At 42.8% G+C, this 25226-nt stretch overlaps 1 protein-coding gene across 1 annotated transcript; it reads left to right on the forward strand.

The window, feature by feature from the left end:
• The first annotated feature begins 687 nt into the window (after window positions 1–687).
• Window positions 688–20699, forward strand: LOC146389576 (butyrophilin-like protein 2). The gene is made up of 7 exons (XM_084912217.1): window positions 688–1433; window positions 4029–4370; window positions 4534–4632; window positions 5721–6047; window positions 9912–10247; window positions 16197–16520; window positions 16587–20699. The coding sequence occupies exons 2-7, from the start codon at window positions 4229–4231 to the stop codon at window positions 16676–16678; spliced, it is 1320 nt and encodes a 439-aa protein (XP_084768343.1). The 5' UTR covers window positions 688–1433; window positions 4029–4228; the 3' UTR covers window positions 16679–20699.
• Window positions 20700–25226: the final 4527 nt, after the last annotated feature.

Genomic DNA, 25226 nt, shown 5'->3' on the forward strand with positions numbered 1-25226 from the left:
CACCTTTCGTCCACACGTAAACGGCGTTTTCGATCACTGAAAACTGAGATTTTTAAAACTTAGTTTTTGGTTTTACGTGTTGACGAGGAAAACAGAGATTTAGTCACGCAAAGTCAAGGGTGTGCGCCTTTTTTGACGTGCCGCTGTATATTTTATGTTGTTTACATGAGATTAATTTCTACAATGGTGGATATACACAAAATACTGTTGCTGTTAATCTGACTATCTGCAGTTTTTACACACATACATATACACACACAGTTACTGTCCCTCCATTTACAAAGACAGGGACGTCAGAGTGAACAGAGTCAACACAGACGCTCTCACAACCTAAATCCAGACGCCACGTCGTTGTCGGTTTTTAATGAATTTAATTTGTATTTACTTTAAATTTATGCATGCTGTATGTATTTGTTCATTCCTAAGTTGTGAGTCTACAGCAGCCAGAGTACTGTTTTTGGTTATTAACATTTGAAATGATGAAGTCACTCGAAAACACAAAAACTTTTCAGAAGTACTTCAGGTTTACATCAAACCCTGCTTACTCTTTCCCTCCCAGGCTTCTAGACTTCTGATTGGCCAACATTTCTACACAGCGTGGATTTGACATGGTCTTGACTGTGTTTGACTGCGTTTTTGGCGAGATTTTCTTTAAAAACAAAAACAGAAAATCTCAGTTTTCCAAAGTACGTGTGGACGTAGCCTTAGTGTGTGCAGCCAAACATGATGGCAGACTGCCACAGATCACTTCTGAGGAAAGAGGAGGCGTTCAGCTTCCTCATAGTTTCACACCTGCATGAAGCAGCCTCACCCTGACAGCTTCAAATCACTGTGTCAGCTGATCACTTCCTGTCCTGTGATTGGCTGAGCTTCAGGCCTTCTCTCAGTCAAACTGGAAACAGGGATTGAGACAGTGTGAGGGTTTGTGGAGTGCCACAGTGCTGTAATGAAAACTGTAGTGGAAGAAGTTCTTTCACACTCTTCATCCTGCAGCTGCTTTATGTCCATGATCTGCATGGAAACACATCTATGGAGAGGAAATCCAGCTGCTGAGGGTCACATCTGCATCATTGTAGCTACAGTGGATGTTTCAGTGTCAGGACTGAAGGTGGAGCTTTGTGCGTGTCAGGGTGAGGCCGCAGCAGCCGCCTCCAACCGGAGCACTCGGGCGTGAAACTATGAGGAAAGCCGACGTCCTCCTCTTTCCTCAGAAGTGATCTGTGGCCGGCCGGACTTCATCCCACAGATGTGCTTTAACAAAGTGTGAAGCTGAACTCTGAGCTGTGACAGTGTGAGCAGTGTGAGAGTGTCAGTAGATGATCAGCAGAGGAAAGTGAAGCTGCTGTGAGCTGATGTCCTGAAGGGCTTTTAAAGAGTCTCTGAGTTTGACAGGAACATGAAGATGTTTGTGGTGTTTGTGATCCTCCTGCACGGTAAGTACACCTTCCTCTCTCTGCTCTCATCATCAGCTTTTCTTTCATCTCTCTCTCGTTAATGTGTTGAAGTGCAGCAGGAGGAGATTTCCATCAAACACTGGATTCTGATTCAGATCAAACTAACAATCCAAAGCAGCAACTTTCAAATCACTGGATTCTTCTTGGTGGCTTTCAAATGAGCTCATGTTACAATCAGCTGCTGTGTGTGTTGTTGTGTAGCTGAAGCTCTGACTCACATTTCATATGTGACCAAAGGAAACTTGGTGCTGTGTGACACACTTTAGATTCTCTGCTGCTGCTTTGAACTCTTCAAACTAAAGAGCCAAACTGATGATTGACTGTGCAGCTCTGACATGGCACCAAATGTCCCTGTTATCAGCTGCTGGATGGACGTTATCAGAGCTTTTTAGTCCCACACGGATCACCAGGAGCTCCTCCTCTGTCTGCAAACAGGCTCAGCAGCTCTGATCATTCGAGTCAGCACAGAGTGTGGAGACATCTAGTGGTCGTGGAGAGAAGTGCATGTAACGTGTGTGTGTTGTGTTAATCAGCATGAGTAGTTAGGGGGACGTGCCTCCCTGTGCCTGATGGGAGTCCTTGTAATTACCCAGCATGCTGTGCTGTGTGTTTCATTTCTAACACTGGTTTCACTGAAGAGCTTTCTGAGCTTCTTTCATTGATTCTGACCAACATACATGTTTGCTGTGGATCCACATCTGCTCTTACTGCTAATGTCATGAAGCTGTTTGAGTGGTGAGCAGTCAAAGAAGCAGGTCCTAACAGGGACATAGCAGGATATTCCTGCCTGTAAATGAGCTGTAACTGCAAATATGAGCACAGCTGGTCTGCATGTAGTAAACACAAATGCTGTGTCCAAATTTCGAGGCTGCATTTGTAGGCCGATTACATCACAGCGACGCGACGAAGGCTGTCCAAATTCGGTGTCCTTTTTTCAGTGTTCTATTTGTTCCTGAATAAATCGGTTTGGCTGAGATTAAAATTATAGTTTTCACACGGCTGAATAAACGTCAAACAGAAAACTGATTAAACAAAAGTGTGAGATGGTAGAGAATTTACGCCAGTGTCCTGTTATATTTTAGACAGCAAGGAGCAGACGGCTGAGTTTATTAAACTCCACGTCTAGTTTCACAGGCTCTCACTTCGGGCCTTCTCGGTCTTCAAAGGACTCGGCCTTCGCAGTCTATGTTGGCCGGGTCCTTCCCATTAGAGCACTTTCCTCTAACACTGCAGGCTTACTTCTTGTTCGTAGAGTATTTTATATCGTAGAGTATTTGATTATATATATATATATATTTTGGAGGCAGAGCCTTCAGTTTTCAGGCCCCTCTTATGTGGAACCAGCTTCCAGTTTGGATTCAGGAGACAGACTATCTCTACTTTTAAGATTAGGCTTAAAACTTTCCATAACAGCAGAGTGCAAGATGTAAGCAAGGGCATTGATAGAACACCATACCCAAGTGGCCAGCATATATAGTATACAGCAGTCCTTCTCAAATAGTGAGGCGCACCGAGGGGAACTTGCTTTTTTAGCCGTGCTAGAAAGTGTAATTGCACATTCACTGCAGTGAGTGCAGAGTTTTTTGCATGTGTGCAGACACAGTACAGAGCAGGAGATATGAAGTGCAGTAAACAAGCCCTCAAGAAAAATGAAAAAATGAAAAGAGAGGCAGAAATAATTAGACAAAAGTCTCCCAAAAACTAAGACAAGGAAATATGACCAAGCATATGTAGCACTTGGCTTCACAGTAACAGAAAATAATTGAGAAGCACTGACATACAATAACGTCTGTGCTGAGTATGGCCTGGAAGTCCTGAGGTCAAAATGGGAGACGCTCTCTAGGGTGGTCGAGAATGACCAAGCTAAGATCCTGTGGGACAGATGGACAAACTAGTGATGGCTAACCAGCCGGACATAGTGGTGTTGGACAAGCAGAGGAAGACGGCTGTAGTGATAGATGTTGCAATACCGAATGACAGCAACATTAGGAAGAAGCAACACGAGAAGCCTAAGAAATACCAAGGGCTCAGAGAAGAGCTCGAGAAGATGTGGAGGGTGAAGGTAACAGTGGTCCCAGTGGTAATCGGAGCACTAGGTGCGGTGACTCCCAAACTAGGCGAGTGGCTCCAACAGATCCCAGGAACAACATCAGAGATCTCTGTCCAGAAGAGCGCAGTCCTAGGAACAGCTAAGATACTGCGCAGGACCCTAAGTTCCCAGGCCTCTGGTAGAGGATCCAGGCTTAAAGGATAAAGAGACTTTTTGTAGGAAAAATGCAAAAATGCCAGGGCTCATTTTCCACCTCAGTCCAGCTCCGTTTTTATCTGACACATTTGAAAAAGTCCTCCAGTCCTCCCCCATCTCATGTGTGACTGGACTCTTTGATGATGTTTTTATTTTTTATTGTTTTTATTTGTCTGTCATACTATTCACTTTATTTGTTCAGGTTTTTATCTGTGAGTTGTTAAAATGTTTAATGTTTCTGTCGTTCTGTCTCCTGGTTTCTGTAAATGTGTCTAAACTTGATCTTTACCTCAAAGTGACTCATGGAGTCTCTGTCTGTGTGTCCTCAGTTTCCCAGCATGCCTCAGCTGTGGAGTCGTATGAGGGGAACTCGTTCATCCTGCTGTACTGTCAGTTTAACACTTTTCTACTAGACAACCCCTCGGTGGTGTGGAGTCGCTCCGACCTCAGTCCTCCAACTGTCCACCAGCGTCAGCTTCAAGGAGACGAACTGAAAGATCAAAACCAGCGTTACAGCGGCTGAACATCCATGAAGACTGACGCTCTGGATACTGGAGACCTCAGCCTGAACCTGACCAACCTCCAACTGTCTGACAGTGGCACCTACACCTGCTCCATCAGAGACTTTATAGGTGAACTGAGTCGGAGTGATGTACAGCTGCAGGTCAAAGGTCAGCAACAAACACCTGCTGTAGATACATCTGACATCAGTCAGATAAAACCTTATTATTTTAACACAGTCAGAATAACCATGTTAGCTTTATGATTAAAGTATAGGCCTATTTATTAAATTCAGAGGTCAAAGGTCACGTTGTTCTTTGTGTTTCTCCACAGAACGGTTTCCATCCTGGGCCAAAGCTCTCCTGGTTCTCCTGGTTCTTCTTGTGGTTTCTGGAGGTCTTTTATTTCATTTCCGGCACTATTTCATGTCAGGTGAGTGTCTCCTACTACACTACCCATAATGCCGATGGTTAGCAGAAGTTCTGGTTGGTAGTTTGATCTCTGGCTGCTCCAGTCTGCATGTCAAATATCTTTGGGCAACATGCTAACCTCTGGTGCATCCATCAGAGTATGACTGTGTGTGAATGTTAGATAAAAAGCACGTCGCAACACAGAAAAAAATGTTTGTGTGAATGAGGCAAGTTGTATTAAGTGTTTTGAGTGCTGAGAGTAGAAAAGTGCTAAATAAGAACCAGTCCATTTACCAGCAGCAGTTTAAAATCAAGCACAACAACATTTTTACATTATCTTCACTAAATTAATACACAGGTGTTCCTGTGACAGTGTTTGTCCTTCTTTGGGTTTTTAGTATTGTGCTGCACATATAAAACAGTTTCCCACACCAGAAAATTCATTTCACACTCAAAACATGCTGTGAATAAAAATGTGAGTGAAAGCTGCCAGCTGATTTTAATCTGAACCCTGAACATCAGCTGCTCCTTACACTTCAGTCTTTATTTTCTCCGCTGCAGACTCACTGGTGTTTAAGGTTTCAGAGTAAACATTAAATATAAAAACTGAATTCAAACATAGTCTACATACAAAGTTTACATGACATGATATGAAGTACAGTGCACTTGTCCTGTTGTAGGATCATATATATATATATATATATACATACATTAGATTATAGGACAACAAAACTGTTGTAAAATCTTTTGCTGCCAACAGGGGAAAAAATCAAGTAATAAGGTTCCTTCTGACAATATATTTTACTGATGTTCATCACAGAAACGCAAAGACGTTAGATGCTATTAAAAAAACTTCCAGAGATTTGTTAAGTCAGTTAGAGGTGATTTTATAAATGCTGATCTCTGGATCTTAAAATGATCTGGAGTAGGCAAGGTTCACAGCACAAGTTACCATGGCGATGTACTGCGCTAAGAAATGAACAACCTTCATAGTGCAGAAAACTCAGGGTTTACCCTCAAATTACCTGGATAAGCCAAAATCCTGCTTTTTGTTGTACAGGCTTCAGATGTTGTTACTACAGCTCATGTTGTGCTTTGTTGTCCTCTCAGTCCCCTGGGTGGGGGTGGATTCAGGGGTGGAGTCTGTCCAGCTGATCTGCAAAACCACAGTTTGCCTACCCAAAGACGCTAAAGTGGAGTGGAAGGACAAAAACGACAGGAAGGTCCACGTGTATGAGAACGGCTCTGACCGACCTGAAGAAAAACATGGGGATTACAGAGACCGAACGAAGATGAAGAGGAAGGTCCTGGAACCTGGAGACCTCAGTCTGACCCTGAAATACCCCACAGATGGAGACAACTCCACCTACACCTGCACCGTCTACAGCAGGGAGGGAAACATCCTGATGGAGAAACAAGTGGAGCTGAAAGTCAGAGGTCAGTGGTGTAGATACAGGTCAGAGGTCAGTGATGGTGGTTCAGTCTCAGTGGCTCCCTCCAATAATGTTACAGTGTTAGCATGTCTGATGTTTGTGGCTGTTTTGGTTTTTATTTGATTTCCACCCAAATGTAAAAGCTTCATCAGATGAACTGTAGGAGCAAAGTTCATGTGTGAGACTTCATCTGAAAGGTAACATCTTCTAGTTTCTGAACATGTGTTTGTTTAGCATGTGGCTAAAACACAGGCTAAGCTAAGTCAGCTCAAATCCCAGTAAAAACCTTCTTTGGTCCTCATCTATAATCAGTCATATCTGAGTCACAATAACTAGAAGATGATTTCTAGCAGAAGTGTGAAAATCTCCACATCCTTTCTCCATGTTATCATCCAAAGCTGTGTGAAGTTTCAGAGCTCTGCAGCTAACAGAGACTTTCAGTTTCAGAAGTGACATCATCCCACCTGAGGCTTTGATTCAAACAATAAAAGAACTAAACTGCTGAGTAGAGAAAAGATGGGTTTACTAAAACAGAGTATCAGATGTCAGGTCAGGTAATGTCTTCATTTAATCCAGTAACAAACCAAAGGTTCCAGATTTGAGCTTCTTGAAGTCCTGTTATTAAGTCTGTTCATCATTTTCATTTCATTTGATAACTTCTACCAATAACAACCAATTATTTTCAAGCTGAGAGATTTAGTGTGAAAACCAGAAGCAGGAAATGATGCTGTGCAGTATATTTGTGGAAAACAATGACGAGGCTAAAATCAAAATCACACACACGTGAAAATAAACACAACATTTGTGGGTAAATACACCAGGTGGAACATTTATTTGATGCTTTAGCTGCTACTTGTGATACTAAATGTTTGCAGTCGTGCTTCATGGTTACTGAACGTAAAACAACACAAACACTGCTGATTGTTGGTTTGTGTGTTATTTGTGTTGTGTTCAGGTGACTATAGAAAGACTAATAACACAAATATTATGGATGAACACGTTTCCTGGGCTGTTTCAGGTTTTCCATACAAACACTTGATGTTTGGTAGTTCCAGGTTCAACATGGTGCATCGATATATCCAGCGTCCCTCTTCTGCACGTTTGCTGTTCATCAGTCTCAGCCTTCCTCTCTATCTTTGTCCTGTAGACTCCTCAGCCTGAGCTGTCCCTGTCACCCACTCATTTCCATCCTTTCTATTCTGCTCACTTGTTCAAATCTTCTACTCTGCCACCTCCAGGTCGCCTCCTGTCTTTGTGTCATGTCTCCATCATCACAGCCTCACTAGGCTGTAAAGCTTCATGTTGACTTTAGCTGCTGTCCTGCTGTCACAGATCACACCTGATACATGTGTGCACCCACTCCATCCTGCTATACTGTCACTTCACCTCTTTTGGACTTTGCTGCTTTGTATGGAGGACTTCATGTATTTAAACTGATCCACCATCACCACCTCGACTCCTTCATCTTCACTGTCGTATCTCCAGCTTCTTCACACACACTCTTCTCTTCAGAGCATACCTCCACCTCTGCAGGCTCTCTTCCACCCACCTGCTTCCTGCTCTCACTACAGATCACAATGTCCTCAGCAAACAGAGCTGCTGAGACTCCTGCCTGAGCTCATCTGCCAGCCTGTCCATCAGCACTGCTAACAAGAAGGGGCTCAGAGTGGATTTCTGATGTAATCCCAGCCCCAGCAGGAACCCATCTTTCCCTGCTACTGCAAACCTTCCCACTGTCTCTCTGTCCTCATACATGTACTGCACCAACCATTGTTTCCATGCACACAGAAACAGTGCAGCTCCTCCTGACCTTCTCGGTACATCTGAAGTGCTTGTTCTTGTCATGAAGCTGCTGCTCACACGTCACTCTTCCACCTTCTCAACACACTCTTTACATGTCAGTACATTTACACCTCTATCTGTCATCACACTAACCTGCTGTAATCCTTTCAGCTGGAGCTTCTTTGTAGACACGTCCCTACATTGCAGCCTGATTACAATGCAGACAGTCGGCTACAGTGTGGCTGGATTTCCTTTCTTAGCGTCCTTTGCTATAAAATACCAGGATGTTAGGCTAAGGCTGAGTCGCTCCATAATATGAGCCGCAGCCCGGAAAGTACAAAGATGGAATATTGTTTGTTGTTCTGGAAATTTCCCATGAAATAACCCAGCACTTAAAATGACTGACGCTGTACTTAAATGTACTTACAGTGTAGTTATTTTATTCTTTCTGTACAAAACCTACTTGTTACACAAACTTACAGGTAACTACAGGCTACTTGAGCCTTATTTGCAGGTGGTGTTATAAAGTGTTACTGAAACAGCTGCTGACCAAAGTGATGCACATTTAAATGAGTCAAAGTCCTGAAATAATTCAACAGATTAAAAACAAACATAAAATGAGAAACCATGAGTGAAACAAACAGTATGGTGGTGCTGATCATTGTTGCCTCACAGCAACAAGTTCCTGAGGTCATTTCCACCACCTGAGTGGGGCCTTTCCCCCGACACTCCTCTCTGTGTGCTGTGAGTGTCTCTCTGTGTTAGCTGGGATAAGGAGAAGAGGAAGAGGATGGAGGGTGTTGAAGGTCTCTAATGTTGCGTGGGTCTTTGTTCCACAGTTTAGGAGCAGCTGCAAAGCCCTGATCTCCTCTGTGTTTGAACCTGATCTGGAGACAGTGAGAACCAATAACTGAGGGCAAAATAAGGACACTGAAACTAAAAGCAGTCTACAGGGACGACTTTATGTTACAAACACCAAAGCATGAAGCACTGGTGCAGCTGACTCACACAGACTCTCCTCCACACTGTCCTCAGTTATAAAGTGCTTTACAAACACAAACATTATGACTAACAGCTGGATTTTCCTGTTTCAGTGCAGCGAACTAACAATGAGCCAACAAGGCCTCACGTAACATCAGTCAGTGAGAGTTTCACTGTTGCAGCAGCTCTGTTCACTCACACTTATTAATATTAATGCTCATTACAAATGTTACAGCAGCTGATGCACAAATCTTTGTCTGTGTTAATAAAGTTGGATCAGTTCAAATAGTTTGTTGCTCTGCACTTGAAAGCAGCAGTTTTTCTAATGCACCACCTTCATGTTTCCTTCATATTTGAATCCCCCTGTAGATACTGACAGGTAACCATGTCACACAGAGCTCAAGCCTTTGAATCCAGCTGTGATTGTTGATTTTCTATTGAATGGACTTTTTCAAATCCAGCTGTAGGCCTGTGTTTGTGAGCTCATTAACAGCTGTTTATTTAGAGAGACGTGGTCCTCACAGGACAGCCACTACAAACATATGATTTTATAGAATATGATGCATTACTGCAGATTCAACACAATAGAAAGGATTTGAAATGAGCTCAGCCTTAAACATGTGCAGCAGTAATATTGATCCATAGACACTGATGGGAACATTTTTCTGCACAATAAGTACTTTGACTTTTCATACTTTATGTACAATTTGCCAGTACTGCAGTTTTGTGTGTAGTGAGGTGTTTTCATGGTGTTTTCTTGGTGCTTTTACTAAAGGAAGGCTTCTATCAAATTCTTCCAAATGTTGTCAAACTGAGCTGTGTGATGAAGTGAGTGTGACAGAAACACTCAGACTGTGTTTCTCTGCTTCATCAAGTCAAATCTGGTCCTCAGAGACTGAATAAAGTCCTGTCCCACTAACAGCAGCTCCAACAGTCTGTTCACTGCTTTCTTCCTGTCAGTCTTCATCTTTCTGCTGCGTCTCCTCTTCACACTGACCACTTTCTATCTAACAGTGAGCTCCCAGTGAAGCAGCAGCATTCAGCCTGTTAGAGTCAACACAAATGTCTCCATCCAAGCTCATGTTGTGCTTTGTTGTCCTCTCAGTCCCCCAGGTGGAGGTGGATTCAGGGGTGGAGTCTGTCCAGCTGCCCTTCAACACCACACTTCACCTGCCTGAAGACGCTAAAGTGGAGTGGATGGTCAATTATGAGTTACACAACAGGAAGATCCACGTGTACAAGAACGGCTCTGACCAGCCTGAAGAACAGGACCAGGTTTACAGAGACCGAACAAAGATGAATGAAGACCTGCTGAAAACTGGAGACCTCAGTCTGACCCTGAAACACCCCACAGACTGGGACAACTGGACCTACACCTGCACTGTCTACAGCAGGGAGGGAAACATCCTGCTGAAGAAACAAGTGGAGCTGAAAGTCAGAGGTCAGTGCTGTAGATACAGGTCAAAGGTCAGAGGTCATGTAGGAGTTTATTCTCTAAAAGCTTTTAGTTTGAATCTATTTTCAGTTCATTCAAATAAAATAAATTCTTTGATGTTTTGATCTAAAAGCCAAAAATGTCAGGCGGAGCAACTGTGTGTTTAAATGAACAGACTAAGAAGACCATTAAAAATGATCCTAACTTCAAAATAAAAGCCTCTGGCATGATTGGAGTTTGGATCAAATCAATAGTTTTGTTAGTTTAGTCCAAATCAATGTAAATGTATAAATATCAATAGTTTTAAAGCTGCTGAGATCATTCAAACACTTTGATCCAGTCATTTGGATGTTGTCACATGTCAGGGTGGAGCAGCCATAAATATGACGCTTTTATTGTGAAAATGCTGAGTGTGATGATCCAGAGGAGCCCATGGGGTCTTTGTGGCTGGATGCAAAGGTTTGTAGCTCTCCTTGTAAAGAGAAACAGCTTGAAGCTACAGAGGAGCGTCTGCAGAAGAAGACAGGGGAAAGAGGAAGAAGCTGAGGCCGCTGGAGAAAAGACAGGAAAAGGAAATCAGCTTTATTTGTTGGAGGCCGTTTGTTCATCACACTGAAATATTCCCACTTTAGAGACAGGAAACAAAGTGAAGTGTGGATTGTATGTATTGTATGTATCTGCATGTGATGCTGCAGGGATTTCTTCAAGTCACTATAATATAGTGTCAGATGGACACATGAAGCTAACACGGCACATCTTTGTGAGTCTGCAGCATGTTGACACACATGTCAGTACAGATCTGAGAGCAGCACAAACAAACTCCATCAAAGTGATTTGTGCTGTTGCAGAGCTGTGTGACTGCATTTGTCTTCATTATGGACACATTTCTACAAATGGGACTAAACATGTGACCCTCTGCACATCCATGGGTCAACAGTGCACCCATTGGCTGGATGCAGCTTGTATTGTGGCTCCTCCCCCTTAGCTTCAGGTCAGTTTAGCTGTGTTTCCTCCAAATCCCAGAATTCCTGAGGAGCAGGAATATGTGGGGCTGGGCTCTAAACACTCAGGGTGAGGACTGAGTGAAGCTACAGGACAGAGCCAAAGTTTCAGCACTGCGCTCACAGCTTTGAGACGTCCAATCAGCAACTGGTCCTGATAACATCTCCCCTCTCATTCCACATACATGAAGACTGCTAGAAGCAGCTATCAGCCACATCAGGCTCACATCATGCTTGGTATTAAACATGCTGCAGTCTGCAGTAAACTCCCTGCCACAAAGCTTTGAGTGCTCTGAAAGGGAATCTCCTCCAAATCCACCTGTAACAAGGTCACCTGCAGAAATAACTGTGTCCACGGGCAGAGTCACTAACACTCTGCACCAGAGCTAAACCTGCTTTGGAGCTAAAAAGCTGCTGTCAGGGTTTCCTGCAGAGCTTCACAGGAAATGTGGAGACTGAAAGCTGTGGACAGTTTCTGTGGCTGGATTATTTCATATGTGTTTGTAGGAGTTTCACTTTCAAAGTTTGGAGTAAAGTGTTGAAATAAATCAGGTCTGTGACGCACACTTTACTGCAGATTGTTCTCGATGTAACACAAAAAGCAATCAAAATGTGATTGATCCTGCTGTGGTTGTTGCTTCTAGCAGTGTTCATGTATTTGCACAGAGAGGGGGAGATGTTATCAGAGTGTGTAAGTGATCAGATCTGATGCTGAATCATGTTCATGTACAGTCAGCTGATCCTCACAGTTCAGTTTGTAATCACGCAGCTCTCCTCTGATAAATCCTGAGCTCCACCTGAGTCTCAGTCCTCAGGACCTCACACAGTCCCAGCAGCTTCTATCAGCAGAGTTCTCCCTGATATCACAAACATATTGATCCTCCTTCAGCCTCCTCTCATTGAACTGTTTCCACAGAGAAACTCATCAGTGAAACCTGAGCTTACTGTGGATTATTCTGGTTGCTCCATCACTCTCTGCCTCACACTCCCTCATCTGCTGCTTTCCTCTGATTGGCTGCTCTGACAGAGTCATGATTGGCTGCATGTTTGTATATAAAGCAGCACGTTGCTGGTAGATCAGCCATCAGCTCATGTTTGTGACTGCAGCATGGCACCAGTTTGCTCCTCGTGTTTCAGTCCCAGACTGACCTGCAGCTCTTTAGTAAATTCAGACAGCAGCTTTTTAACTGTTAGTAAATCTGACCATGAATATCATTATGACACCTCTGACCACTCATTCTGTCTTTATTGGCTTTCATACATGAAACACGCTTAAAGTCACCATTGAATCTAAACTGGATGAAAGCAGCTGTGAGTCACTGCAGCAGCTCTGTGCCAACAACCAACCAACACCTGGGTGGAGTCCCAGCTGAAGCTGAGAGATACTCAGAGATCAGAGACAGAAGCAGCTGTATGTAAGCGTTCTACAGGACGGCTTACACAAACCTGATGTTACTGATGTCTCCTAGATAGATCTCATGGACCAAAGGCTCTCTGTGTCATCTTGGCTCCAGCTGAACTAAACTGAGAGTGAATTTGGGCTTTTAGGGAGGGGTGAAAGCAGAGCGCTGTAAAGGAAAGGGCTGTGATTGGTTCATAACACGTCAATGAGAAGAAAGGAAAGCTTCAGAGCAACATGAATGAAACAAAGTGTTTTGATGACGACTGAAAGCCAAAACTGTCCCTGAAATCAGAATCCAGTTCATCTCCAGCCCTGTCAGCAGTTCCAGCTGTAGTGCTGTTACAATAATAGTCATCACTTCTAGTTTCACAGCAGGAAACTGGGAACATTCAGCGTCTCAAAGATTGACCTGTTAGCACCTGCAGACATTGTTGAGCTGGGTCTGCTGATCTTGTCTTCATTTCTCCACTATTTGGAGAAGCTTCAGCAGGATCCACAGTCAGAGTCAAAGTGGAGTTCTAGCATGGACGTAACGCTTCAAGAAGCTTCAGACAGACAGTGTTCTCCAAAAGTTCTGCTCTACAAGGAAGCTTTGAGCTGGCTCTGTCATTGTTGTAGTCAGAAGGATGGAGGCTGGATCTTTGATGAGTGCTTGCACACAGGCTGTCTTTAAGTATTCTGGGACACAGCCAGAGGACAGACAAGTGTTCATTATTGGAAGCAGCCGAGGGGCAGGGACATCCCAAACTTCACTCAGGAACTTTGGAGGAATCATATCTACACAGCTTGATGAGCGTTTCAGTTGTGCCACAGTCCTTCAAAGCTCCTCCACAGAGACTGGCAGAAAAGAAGATCAGAGATTGTGGCTGGGGTCGGGGACATCAAGAAAAGAATCAGGAGCTGCTGTTTTGGATTTCCTCTCATTCATTTGATCCTTCAGAAAGTTTAGAAAGTGAAGACGTTCCTCACTCGATGCCGTAATCTGATGAAAACTTGCAGGGTTTCAAAGACGCTCCACTGAGCTCCAAAGAGCTCTGGGCTGTGCTTATTAGAATGAATTAAAGGAGAGAAATAGCCGGCCCTCGCCTCGTTCACCTGTTCATTGAAAGCAGTCGTTCATGCTTTCATTTCTTGATGACGCAGCTGAAGATTCACCTTCTTCCGTCTCCTTTCTGCCCTCCGGCATTGTCTTTTCAGACTGTGAATGTCTTTGTGGATCCAGGGCAGCGAGCGAGCACCACGTTTAGTCCTGATCTTAAAGGCGCAGTTGAATCTAAAGTGGATGTACAAAGGAGGTTCAGATCATTCAGAGTGTTTGTGTGTGTGAAGGAGGAGGAACACCAGTGGTGGTAGAAACACTGATGAACATGTTTCTCCTGCTTCCTCATGAAAAGAGCGTCAGCGTACTGACACAGCTTCTTTTGCCTGATCACTTGGAAAAATGATCTCAAACAGAAACCATCAATGATCAGATAGAAACACATCAGCTCAAAGCCTGGAGTTCATACTGAAGCCCACAGTTATATGTAGGCCAACAACACGCTGTTTGAAACCAATGAATTTACTGTACTGAGGAACTCAAATGAGTCAGTAAGATCATCAGCATGGATCTTAAAATCAGCAGCTCAGATCATGTGATCACACATAAGAACCATGGAGCAGGAAACATCTGAGAGTTCAGCTCCAACTCTGATGGAGTCTTAGGAGGGCGGAGATACCTGCACAGATAGGAGCTGTTTCACACTTTACTTTAACAAGCAGCACCTCCAAACTACACCCTTCATCCACCTTAATGGGGGAGCATTTGAAGCCAAAGCTCCACCCACCCAGCCACTTTCTCTGGGCTGACTGAAACAATCATATGTGGGGTCAGAGTTCACAGACTAGACAGTCCTCTCCAGATTTCATCATGTTTCTGTTCAAAACATCAAATCAAGCTGATGGGAAGTTGTAGAATCCTTCAGAATAAAAGCCTGACTATTCAGAGCTCCAACATTAAGAAGAGCAAAGTGAACCAAGGTGGATGGAGGCAGCAGAGAAACTGTAGGGTGGAGCTGAATGCTTCATCAATGGGATGATGCAGCAGATTTTCTCCACCTTGCACAAACTGTCCTGTTAGTTATTATGACTGGAACATCCAAAATGTCTCCAGAGGCTCCGAGTCCAGCTGAACATGTATTAGTGTTTAGAGTGGAACTGAGATGATAGGGACTAGGACCTGGGGGACGTCAGTCAGTGACGGAGCGGTCAGCAGGTGTGGGCAGGTGTGGACAGGTACTTGATGGAGTGTTTCCTGCTGGACTCCATATGATATGTTAGCAGAGAGGATCTGGCTCCTGATTGGTTGAAGTGGAGCCCATCTGCTGCAGAAAGATGCCTCCTGTCCCAGAAAACATTGAAGTTGTCTCTAAAGACCAGGCTGTGGGAGTCACACACAGAGGAGAGCCAGGTGTGGAGGCCGAGCACCCGCCCAAACGCCCCACGGCCACAGGTGGGAGTGGGGCTGGAGATACAAACTCTACGGTGGGCTTGTTTCACAGCCTCACAAAGACACACAAAGTCCAGTTTGAGGAAGTGGGAGCGCTGTTTGGAATCCGGTTTGTGCCCATGTGGATAAGGATGGTGTCGGCCTCCGGACGGGATCGTATTCTGCCAGGAAACTTGTCTAAAATGTCCCAGAGCGTCAGGCCGGGAAAAGACAGAGCGTACGCCTCCTTTATTGTGAAATTCCTCACCATGGTAACTGAACACATCAGCTGGTCTGCAGCAGGTTATGTTCAGAGTTTGAGGCTCAAATTGGCTCAAAGTTTCCCATTTTCACTGATTGTTTCCCGACGACATGCTTCAAGTGTGATATGGATCCTCTGCTGAAGGAATCTGCTTTCTATCCACAACCTGTTGATCCGTATCTGACTAACAGCAGCGCAGGAAGCCCTGCAGTTATAGAGAAACTGTCTGAGTCGCATTGTTGCTGCAGTTTACCTGCAACTGCTGATGAAGAAAAAGTCTCAATGTGTTTGTGTTTGGTCCTAATCTGCTGCCAAGTCTGTTTGACATGCTGGATTTCCAGCTGATAGATGACAGATTAGAAACTGATCAGTCTATTGATCACACAATATTCCATCAATAGAATTGATTTGACTTTGATTTGTGTAACAAAGTGATTTCCACGTCTCCTTCATGATGTGACAGTGTCAGAGCTGAATGCACTTGTAGAGTATCATGTTTTTATGGCTCACATTTAAAGTGTTCCAGCTCTAATGTACAGCTGTCATATTAGAAATAGAAGCAGCTCTGATTTTAGTGCTCAAAGAAATCTATGAAGTTATGAATTCACACATGAACAGTTTTCTGCAGCGTTCCTCTCGGCCTTATTTGCAGCTCCACTCTTGTTTTTGCTCTAATAATTATTTCTCTCCATGAGCTGTTTCTCTGCCTGAAGGAGGCGCCACTCCATCGCTTCATTTAGTGCAGAACAAGAGTCACATGATGCTGCTCTGTGAACACCAATCACACTTTGTACAGCTCATGTTGTGTTTGTTGTCCTCTCAGTCTGTCAGGTGGAGGTGGAGGAGGGGGCGGAGTCTGTCCAGCTGCCCTTCAAAACCACACAAAACCTGCCTGAAGACGCTGAAGTGTTGTGGTGGAACATAAGTTCAAACAACAAGGTCCACGTGTATAAGAACGGCTCTGAGCAGCCTGAAGAACAGCACCAGGTTTACAGAGACCGAACGAAGATGAATGAAGACCTGCTGAAAACTGGAGACCTCAGTCTGACCCTGAAAAAGCCCACAGAGAGAGACAGTGGGAGATATGAATGTGATGTGAGGAGGAACGGACGGATTAGATTCAAAACAGTGCAGCTCAAAGTTAAAGGTTTGTGCTTGTGTGTGTGTGTGTGTGTGTGTGTGTGTCTCTGACTGTCTTGTGTCTCCTCTGCAGGGAGAGTTCAGGTCCAGGATCAAACAGGGGACATCAGGAACAGAAGCAGCTCCATTGATCCGACTCCTCTGATGGCTGATCAATCAGTTTGATCTGTGTGTTCTTTGATTGTTGATCAGTGATGTCAGAGTGGAGTCAGTGTGATGTTGTTGTTGTGTGTTTGAGACTTTTAGTGTGCATGAAGGTCTCTGCTGCCGTAGATCCTCTGAACTGTTTGTAAATGGGGTGGTAAAATCAGCTTTTTATCACCTCAGACGCCTGTCGAAGGTTAAGCCTTTCCTTTCTAAACCCAATTTGGAAACTCTTATTAATGCTTTTATCACCTCACGTCTGGACTATTGTAATTCCCTTTTAATAGGGGTCGGGTCGGGCACCTTGTCACGCCTGCAGTTAGTGCAAAATGCGGCGGCGCGATTTTTAACCGGTAGTAGGAAATTCGATCACATCACTCCGGTTCTGGCTTCCTTGCATTGGCTTCCCATTGAATTTAGGGTTCGTTTTAAAGTCCTTTTATTGGTTTTTAAATCTTTAAATGGTCTGGCTCCTGTCTACTTATCTGATTTGCTGAAGCCACATGTTTCTCCTCGCTCGCTCCGTTCAGCTGAGCAGCTGCTGCTGTCGGTCCCTAAGTCGCGGCTGAAATGCAGAGGAGACCGTGCCTTTTCAATTGCGGCTCCGATGCTCTGGAATAACCTTCCCCTCCAAATTAGACAAGCGTCATCAGTGCAGGTCTTTAAGTCCAGATTGAAAACCTATTTTTATTCCCTGGCTTTTAACTCTGTAGGAAACTGACACCTTCTTATTTATTTTATTGTATGTAATGATTTTATGGTATTTTTAATTTGGTAGTTGTTTTGATCTGTGTTGTTCAGCACTTTGGTCTGCCTGGTGTGTTCTTAAAGTGCTATACAAATAAACGATGATGATGATGATGATGATGAACTGTGACAGAGGTCTCACTCTGGAGGAAACTCTCAGCACTTTCCAGCAGCTCCTCCATCATGGAGGACGTTCCAAAGAAGCAAAGAATTTTATAATCGAATTATTGGAATTACTCGATGAATCGTTGCAGCTCTACACGAGACACTTTCTTTAAAAACCATCAGACTGGTTTCATACATGTTAACGTTTAAATACAGAAAACTTCAGCCTGATATTCCCGACGTATGAAACTATGTTCAAATCCAGATGAACTTTTTTAGAAAGAGCCTGTTTCTGTTAATATCATATCAAAAGTCTGTGATGGTGTTCGGTCTCGTTTCCCAGTTTCCTGTTAAACACAACACTTTTCAGCTCAGTGTAGTCCAGTGGATGGTGCTGCCTCTGCTGGTCCCTTATACTGCAGTGTTGCTGGAATACTGCTCTGCTCTCACCGACCTCCTCCTCGGCCTCCTAAAGGTCTCCACCTCCACTGCTGCCTACTGACTCACCAGCCTGTCCATTCTCCTGAATTGTCCCTCTTCTTGGCTCCACCTTGTGGATGCCCTCCTGAACTGTTTCTGCTCCCCTCTGAGTTTTTTATTTCTACGTTCCTGTCTGTTGGTCGTCTGCTTCGACTCCTGGACTCTGAAGCTTCTCTTCTGTTTTCTCTGATGTTTGATTTTAACTTTGTTCCACTGGAGATGTTTGTGTTCTTTGGACGTCTGCATGAAACCTAAGAAAGTGTTGGTGTGTTTGTTTTTAACTGTGTCAGGTTTGAATTTGGACCCACTCACTCCTGGATCATAACACAGATTTATTTAGAGAAGAGGTCAGAGTAACATGTTAAACATGTTTATATATTTTACTGTTAAATTCCACTTCTCCTAAAGCTGTTCCCACAAAACAACACATTTATAATAAAGACAAACATTAATAAACAAGTTTTTGAAAATGCCAAAAAGTTTCTAACATTTAAAAAAAATACAGACCAAATGAAGACTTTAGATGCAAAACCCTCTGAGTTGGTTTTACACCTTTTGTTGTGAATAAGGCTCCTGTCTGTAATTTAGACAAAGACAAAGATAATCTGAGTTAATACAAAATGGAGTTTATAAATGATGATTTCATTGATTAAGAGAGAAAAGTCATCCAAGCCTGCCTGGTTGGAGGTGGAGACCTGTCGCCAGTCCCCTCAGAGGCCTTCCCCAAACCGCAGCTCAATTCATGTCCAACCATTCACCTTTACCTACTAAAACGCTGTCAAACCTAACATGAGGACGTGGGCCCAGCTGGTGAAGCATGAAGTGTCCACTTCCTGTGTTGTTGCAGGGGACGGAGGCCTGTTTCCTGCAGCTGCCACACATTCAGTCAGTAGAAAGCATGGAGGTGATGGAGGAGCTCACAGCAGGTCCCAGCTGAGCCACACTGTCAGTGTTGGCCGGCGGTCATGTGTCAATTCAAACAAAATGAGACTAGAATAAAATGTATCCATAAACTGGGAGACTTTATTAAAGAGAGCGCACATTTACACAGTAACACAGCAAAGAACCCAACATCCTGCAAAAGAAGCAACCAGCAAAAGATGAGTATGAAGAAACTTTTACAAACTCAGCTTTGATTTTAATCTAGAAATAGACAGTTGTGTGTCTGTGCTGGTCGCTGGGATTGATTGTTGTGTTTCTGAGGTTGACTATTACTGAAAGGTGTTTCTGTTTTATCGCTGCTTCACTGTTTGGACGTTTTCATTGTGTTCCTGTCTCAGCTTTATTTCCTGTGACTTGTTTGAGTTTGTGTTGTGAGTTTATTGTGGTGCTGCCTCAGTGTGCGTCTGGATCGTGTTTAGTTATTTCTTGTCTTGTTCATTCGGTGCTGTTTTGATGTTTAATGTTTTACTTTTGTTTGATTTCTCTGACCGTCATAAAACCTTCATCTTTTTCTGATCTGAAGTCCAGAGTTCAGAGTTCACAGTGTTTGATTTCATGTGTAGTTAATCATTTCTTCTTCCTGCTGGGATCCTTTGTCCTTTTTTTCTCTGTTGTTCCTGATTGTAGAGCTGAGATCAACATAAAGCACCACTTCTGTTTCCTTCTTTCATTTGCAGAAGAACGTGTCTGCATGTGTTTCTGAGTAAAGTGTGCAGTGATACAAACAGCCTGGTTTACATGTGAACTTTAATGACAGATTTAGAGCTCAGTGCATGAATCTGAAGTAATAACACACATATACATTTCAGCCTTTGTGCAAACACACAGTTTCAGTGAGTTTTGTTGGTCTTTGAAACAATAATGGTCTCTCAGATTAATCACATCCATATATATCAGGCGCTGTTTGTTTCTTAGTGCAGCTGTTTGTGTTGGTGGAGGTCAAAGGTGTGTTCAGTGTCTCCACAAAGAGTCTGAAATCACAGGAGTGTGTGACCTGTGATTAAAAAGGTTCTGGCTCAGGCTGAAATCACCACATTAATCCCATAAACACTGATGTACAGCACAGAGTGAAGCTTCATGTTGGTGTGTGTGTGCAGTATGTAGCATCCATGCTAACATAAACTCACTGAAGCGCCAAAGCTTCATGTTTCAGTTTTATTGTGTTTGACTCATAAAGTTGCTCCGAGCTGGTTGTAAATGATGGTCATGTGACAGGACTTTGAGCTTTCTGGGTGTCGATGTGAACCTGGAGCAGTCACACTACGAGGAGGCTGAACGTCCTCCTCTTTCCTCAGACGTGATCTGTGGCAGTCTGCCATCATGTTTGGCTGCTCACACTAAATGTGACTCACTGAAAGCAAAACTACACGTACACAGGTGTGTGTCAGGTATATTTAATTTTCTGTCAGGGACTGAAACTAACAAATATTTTCAGACACAGGAAGATTTTTGTGTCTTTAAATGATATTTAATCAAGTTTGGATTCACACATTTGTAAAATACTTCATGTTATTTTGTTATTTGTGTCTGGATTGAGGCACAAATGATTTCACACGTTTGTAAATCTTAGTTTGTCCACGATAAACACATCATACACAGCTGTAACCCAGAAAACACATTATATACTGCGATAAATGCACTGCCCAAGTGTCCCCTCTCCCCACTGCCTTTCAGCAACAAACAGGTCGTCAAAGGAGGCCGATGCGATGATTAAGTTTAACATTTATATAGCAATATTGCCAAAGAGTGCCAAAGCACTTTAAGCACTTTCTCAGTAACTTATCTTTCTTGTAGAACAGTGCTGCAAATAAAGAACTTTGTGTTCACAAGATTGTTAGTTAATCATTTACAAATCAATATTGTCTGTATGGACAGCAATAAAAAAAAGTGAACATGTAAAACTGCGGTGTTAATCGATGCGATTGAAAAATTTGGGTGCGCCTAAGAACAAAATGGTTTAATTGTTTATATAGCACATTTAATTACAACAGGAGCGTTGACCAAAGTGCTGTACAAGAATACAACATACCCAATAAAATAACAAATAACTCTCATGCTGTATTAAAAGCCAGTAAAAAAAAAAAAGTGTTTTAAGATAAGATTTAAAAAGATTGACAGTAGGAGCCTGTCTGATGTATAGGGGTAAATTATTCCACAGCTTAGGTGCTACGACAGCAAATGCTCGATCGCCTCTATGAACCAGCCTCGACCTTGGTACGGCTAAAAGCAAAAGATCACTTGATCTAAGAGATCTAAAGGGGGTATAAGTCTGCAAGAGGTCAGACAAATACCCGGGAGCCTGTCCATTCAGGGCTTTGTAAGTCAACAATAAAATTTTAAAATTAATTCTGAAGCGGACAGGGAGCCAATGAAGAGAGGCGAGCACCGGGGAAATGTGTTCACATCCTTTAGTACGTGTCAGAAGACGAGCTGCAGCATTCTGGACTAACTGCAGCCTTACCAGGCAGGTCTTGCTAACTCCAGCATATAAGGAGTTACAATAGTCCAGCTGGGATATAATAAAAGCATGAATTGCCCGTTCAAAGTTTTTAAAAGATAAAAATGATCTCACCTTAGATAAAAGCCTCAGTTTGAAGAAGGACCGCTGTACGACTGAGCTAATTTGTTTTTCAAATGTGAAATTGCTGTCAAATATAACCCCCAAATTTTTGGCATGTGATTTGACAAAAGGCTCAAGACTGTGCAGGTTAAAATTAGAGGTGCTGGGATTGGTCCAAAAATTATCACTTTGGTTTTGTTCTCATTGAAGTTAAGGAAGTTAGAGGCTATCCAAGATTTAACTTCACCCAGACACTGAAGTAAGGGTTCTAGTGAGGCAGGACTGTTTCCCTTCAGTTGAAGATAGATCTGAGTATCATCGGCATATGAATGAAAACAAATGTTATATTTTCTAAAAATTAGACCTAGAGGCAGCATATAAATGGAGAATAAAATTGGCCCCAGTATAGATCCCTGGGGAACACCACAAGTAAGGGGAGCTGAGGAAGAGATAAAATCGCCAAAGCTCACAGAGAAGGTCCTGTCAGACTGGTATGACCTGAACCACTCTAATGGGGTGCCCTTTACGCCACAATGCTCCAACCGTGAGATTAAGATGCTGTGGTCAACAGAATCAAAGGCAGCGGTCAGATCTAAAAGCAGTCTATAAACCCTGTCATGCTAGCTAGTACGCAGTACGAGTTATTGTAACTGACTGTAAAAAGTCAGCATAACGAAAATAAACTCCACCTAAACTTGGTTTATATCTGATCCAGATAGACTGCAGGTCATAACTTCTTACCTGAAGTTCAGTTCACCGCCTCGGGTTTCTGCTCCACCTGCCTTTCCGTCATCCACCCACCAGCGTGTTGCATCTGCTGGCCTCCACCACTTGCTAATGTTACTGAATCTGTAGAAGCTCCGCAATAGCCACCACCAAACAATTGAGTTAATTTTACACATCTCCCAGCATCTGGCTAATCCACCACCTTTCAGTGTTTATACTGTTACGGAAAAAAAAACGAAAAAAAAAAAACCATCGGCCCATAAAAACGAAAAATCACCATCGGCCCACCGAGCAAATGCCCGGTATGCCCGATGGCCAGTCCAGCTATGGTTTTCAGTAATACGAGATCAAACATAACCTAATATAAATGTGATTTATACGGAGCCCCTCTGATGACATGGTGCAAAAAATAAATAAATTGTGGCCACGAAATACCATTTCGAGGCCACGAAATAGGTATAACGTGCGCACGAAATGCTAATTTGTGGCCACGAAACACTTGATGATATATATATATCATCCCAGGGCACATTCACTAGAACCTGCGTCAGCCATAGTACGGAGTCCTTGCTGTTGGTGATGTCCTTAAGGTGAGTGTATTATATTTTATATTTATTTTATATTGTTATCCCACATTTCGGCAGTTATTTATTCAGATCTATCTTTGTTACTATGTTCTAAATGGCATCTGCTGACGTTTCAAACGTTGTATCCTCATGTTGTTACTACACGTTGTTTTGTTGTGCTAATATGTAGCCGTAAACTCATTTTTAACTGTAGGACGTGCGGCGGCCCCGCAGCACACTTTCAAAGTAGAGCAAGGCTGAAGGCTACTAATAAACGAGGTATGTTCAACATAAAACCTTAGTTCTCTGTGTCACGAAGGTGTCTCTCTTTTACTCTGGCCACATCACCATACTAGCTGGTGCAACTAATCTGGTCTGGACAATAATAACAGTTTTAGATGGAAAGCATCTTAAAATTGCCTCTTTTTTTCGCTGAACATCTCCTTTGAAAGTAGCATCATGTGAGTCACACTTGTTAAGGTAATACATGCTAAATGAGCCGTAGCTTTCAATGCATCACCGGATGAAGCCTTGCAGTTACAGTAGCTCACTGCGGGTATCACGTTGCCAAGGGAACTAATAAAGCATACAGTGATCGGAATGATTTTGTATTGATGCAGGTTGTCATTGCTCATACGGAACTACAAGTAGACAATCGCTCCATTCCTCATTACCATAGATAATATCTAAGTAATAAAACAATCATTATCAAATTCTGATTTGCCATAGATAAAGTGATTTTATAGGTAGGCTATCATGTAAAAATCTGCTACATAAAATTAATTTCATTTTCATGTGGTTTGGAGGTCAGCTATGGATACTCGGCTGTGAGAATTTTTAACAGAGCGCAAAGTTGAAGAAGATGTGATCAAGAAACTTGAAGATGAGAATGTAAGCCACTGCAGCTGTTGCTGTGTGCGTGCGTGTGTGTCTGTGTGTTTGTTTGTGAACGGAGAGCCGCAATCCACAATTTACTATGCACATTCTAAAAAGATTTATTGAATTTCATATTTTTGTTTAATCAATGACATTAATTAATGACATGATATGTTTAAAGAGTAATTAAAAAGTAATTTTTGTTCATCTTATGTTGGACAAATGTGTACCACATTACCAAAAGTATCTGTTATCAAAAGTAGATAGCAAAACACAACTCTAAAATATGCAGTTGTATGTATTCATTGTTTTTTTTAATATTGACAATTTTATTAATTTGTTGTTTATATTTTTCAGATTGATGAAACTGTCATTCCCTTAATGACAGACAGTGACCTGGCAAAGTACATCCCCAAAGTTTGCGATAGAGTCTCCACTGTGGCCTTCTGCAGACAAGCAACACTGTCACGGACGTCACCATCCAGGAAAGAATCTATACTCTCAAGGCTACGACAAAGACTGACAGGAGCTGAGGGAATGCCTCCTAAAAAGAAATTGTCTCAGTGGGCAGAAAATACAAATGCAAAACGAACAGTGAGACGAATTGAGCTTGGCTGGATGGATTTTGATGAGGAGAAGGGTGGGTTCAAACAGGTGAAGTCTGTAAGTGGTGGTGGAACAAGGCATTTATCTGTAGATAAAAATGAAACAGTGTCAAATATCAAACTTATGGCTGAAAATCTGTTTTTCCCCAATGGCATCTCAAAAAAACCCAAAAGTCTTTCACACTATTCAACTCATATTGAGAGCTCACAGATGCATGTGGATGCTTCCAGTACAGTTGATGAGTTGTATATGTTGTGCCCTTAAACAGGGGAAATAGTGAGGAGAGGTAAAAGAACGGCACAGACACGCAGCTCTCACTCTCACTCGTCTGTATTGAGTTTCAGAAGCAATACAACCAAAACAATATTCTTATGGATGCACTCAGTCTCAGGACAACTGTATCCAAACTAAGTCACTATTGTTCGCTGCATTAGCTGATGAGAATACTTTAGATAACATGAACTGTAGCATTAGACAAAAACATCTTTTTAACTCGCACATGTTAGCTGACACAGTCACTAACTTTCCACAGCAATGAAATAATACTTTAAGCACTGCATGTCTTTCAGTAGTCAACTTATACAGATAGTAACAGAAAAATCTTCACACAATATGGCGGAGCAATAGCGAGAACTAGCATACACAGCAACAGAGATTAACTGGAACTTCTCAGCAAAGTAGTCTGCAATTCACATCTTCCGCTACAATGAACAATGATAACAACGTAATAATCAACGGTAACACACATTTATACAGATTTGTGCATGACAGTTACCTTAAACAGGGGAAATAGTGAGGAGAGGTGAAAGAACGGCACAGACACGCAGCTCTCACTCTCACTCGTCTGTATTGAGTGAAGGAGGAAGCGCGCGAACCCACCTACTGGAGCCCTGAGGCATTAACAATGGATCGACGCACAATCAACCCAGGCAAAACTTTCACTACTTATCTCCCTCTATAT

Source organism: Perissodus microlepis, chromosome 3 (assembly GCF_051167445.1).
Source record: "Perissodus microlepis isolate ML-2025 ecotype Zambia chromosome 3, ASM5116744v1, whole genome shotgun sequence".
Classification (NCBI taxonomy): domain Eukaryota; kingdom Metazoa; phylum Chordata; class Actinopteri; order Cichliformes; family Cichlidae; genus Perissodus; species Perissodus microlepis.

Excerpts from the sequence above, each read along its gene's own strand:
- LOC146389576 (XM_084912217.1), top strand. The coding sequence starts at position 4,229 with ATGAAGACTGACGCTCTGGATACTGGAGACCTCAGCCTGAACCTGACC. Across the intron at positions 10,248-16,196 it reads AGTGGAGCTGAAAGTCAGAG|TCTGTCAGGTGGAGGTGGAG; the intron begins GTCAGTGCTGTA and ends TTGTCCTCTCAG. Across the intron at positions 16,521-16,586 it reads AGTGCAGCTCAAAGTTAAAG|GGAGAGTTCAGGTCCAGGAT; the intron begins GTTTGTGCTTGT and ends TCTCCTCTGCAG.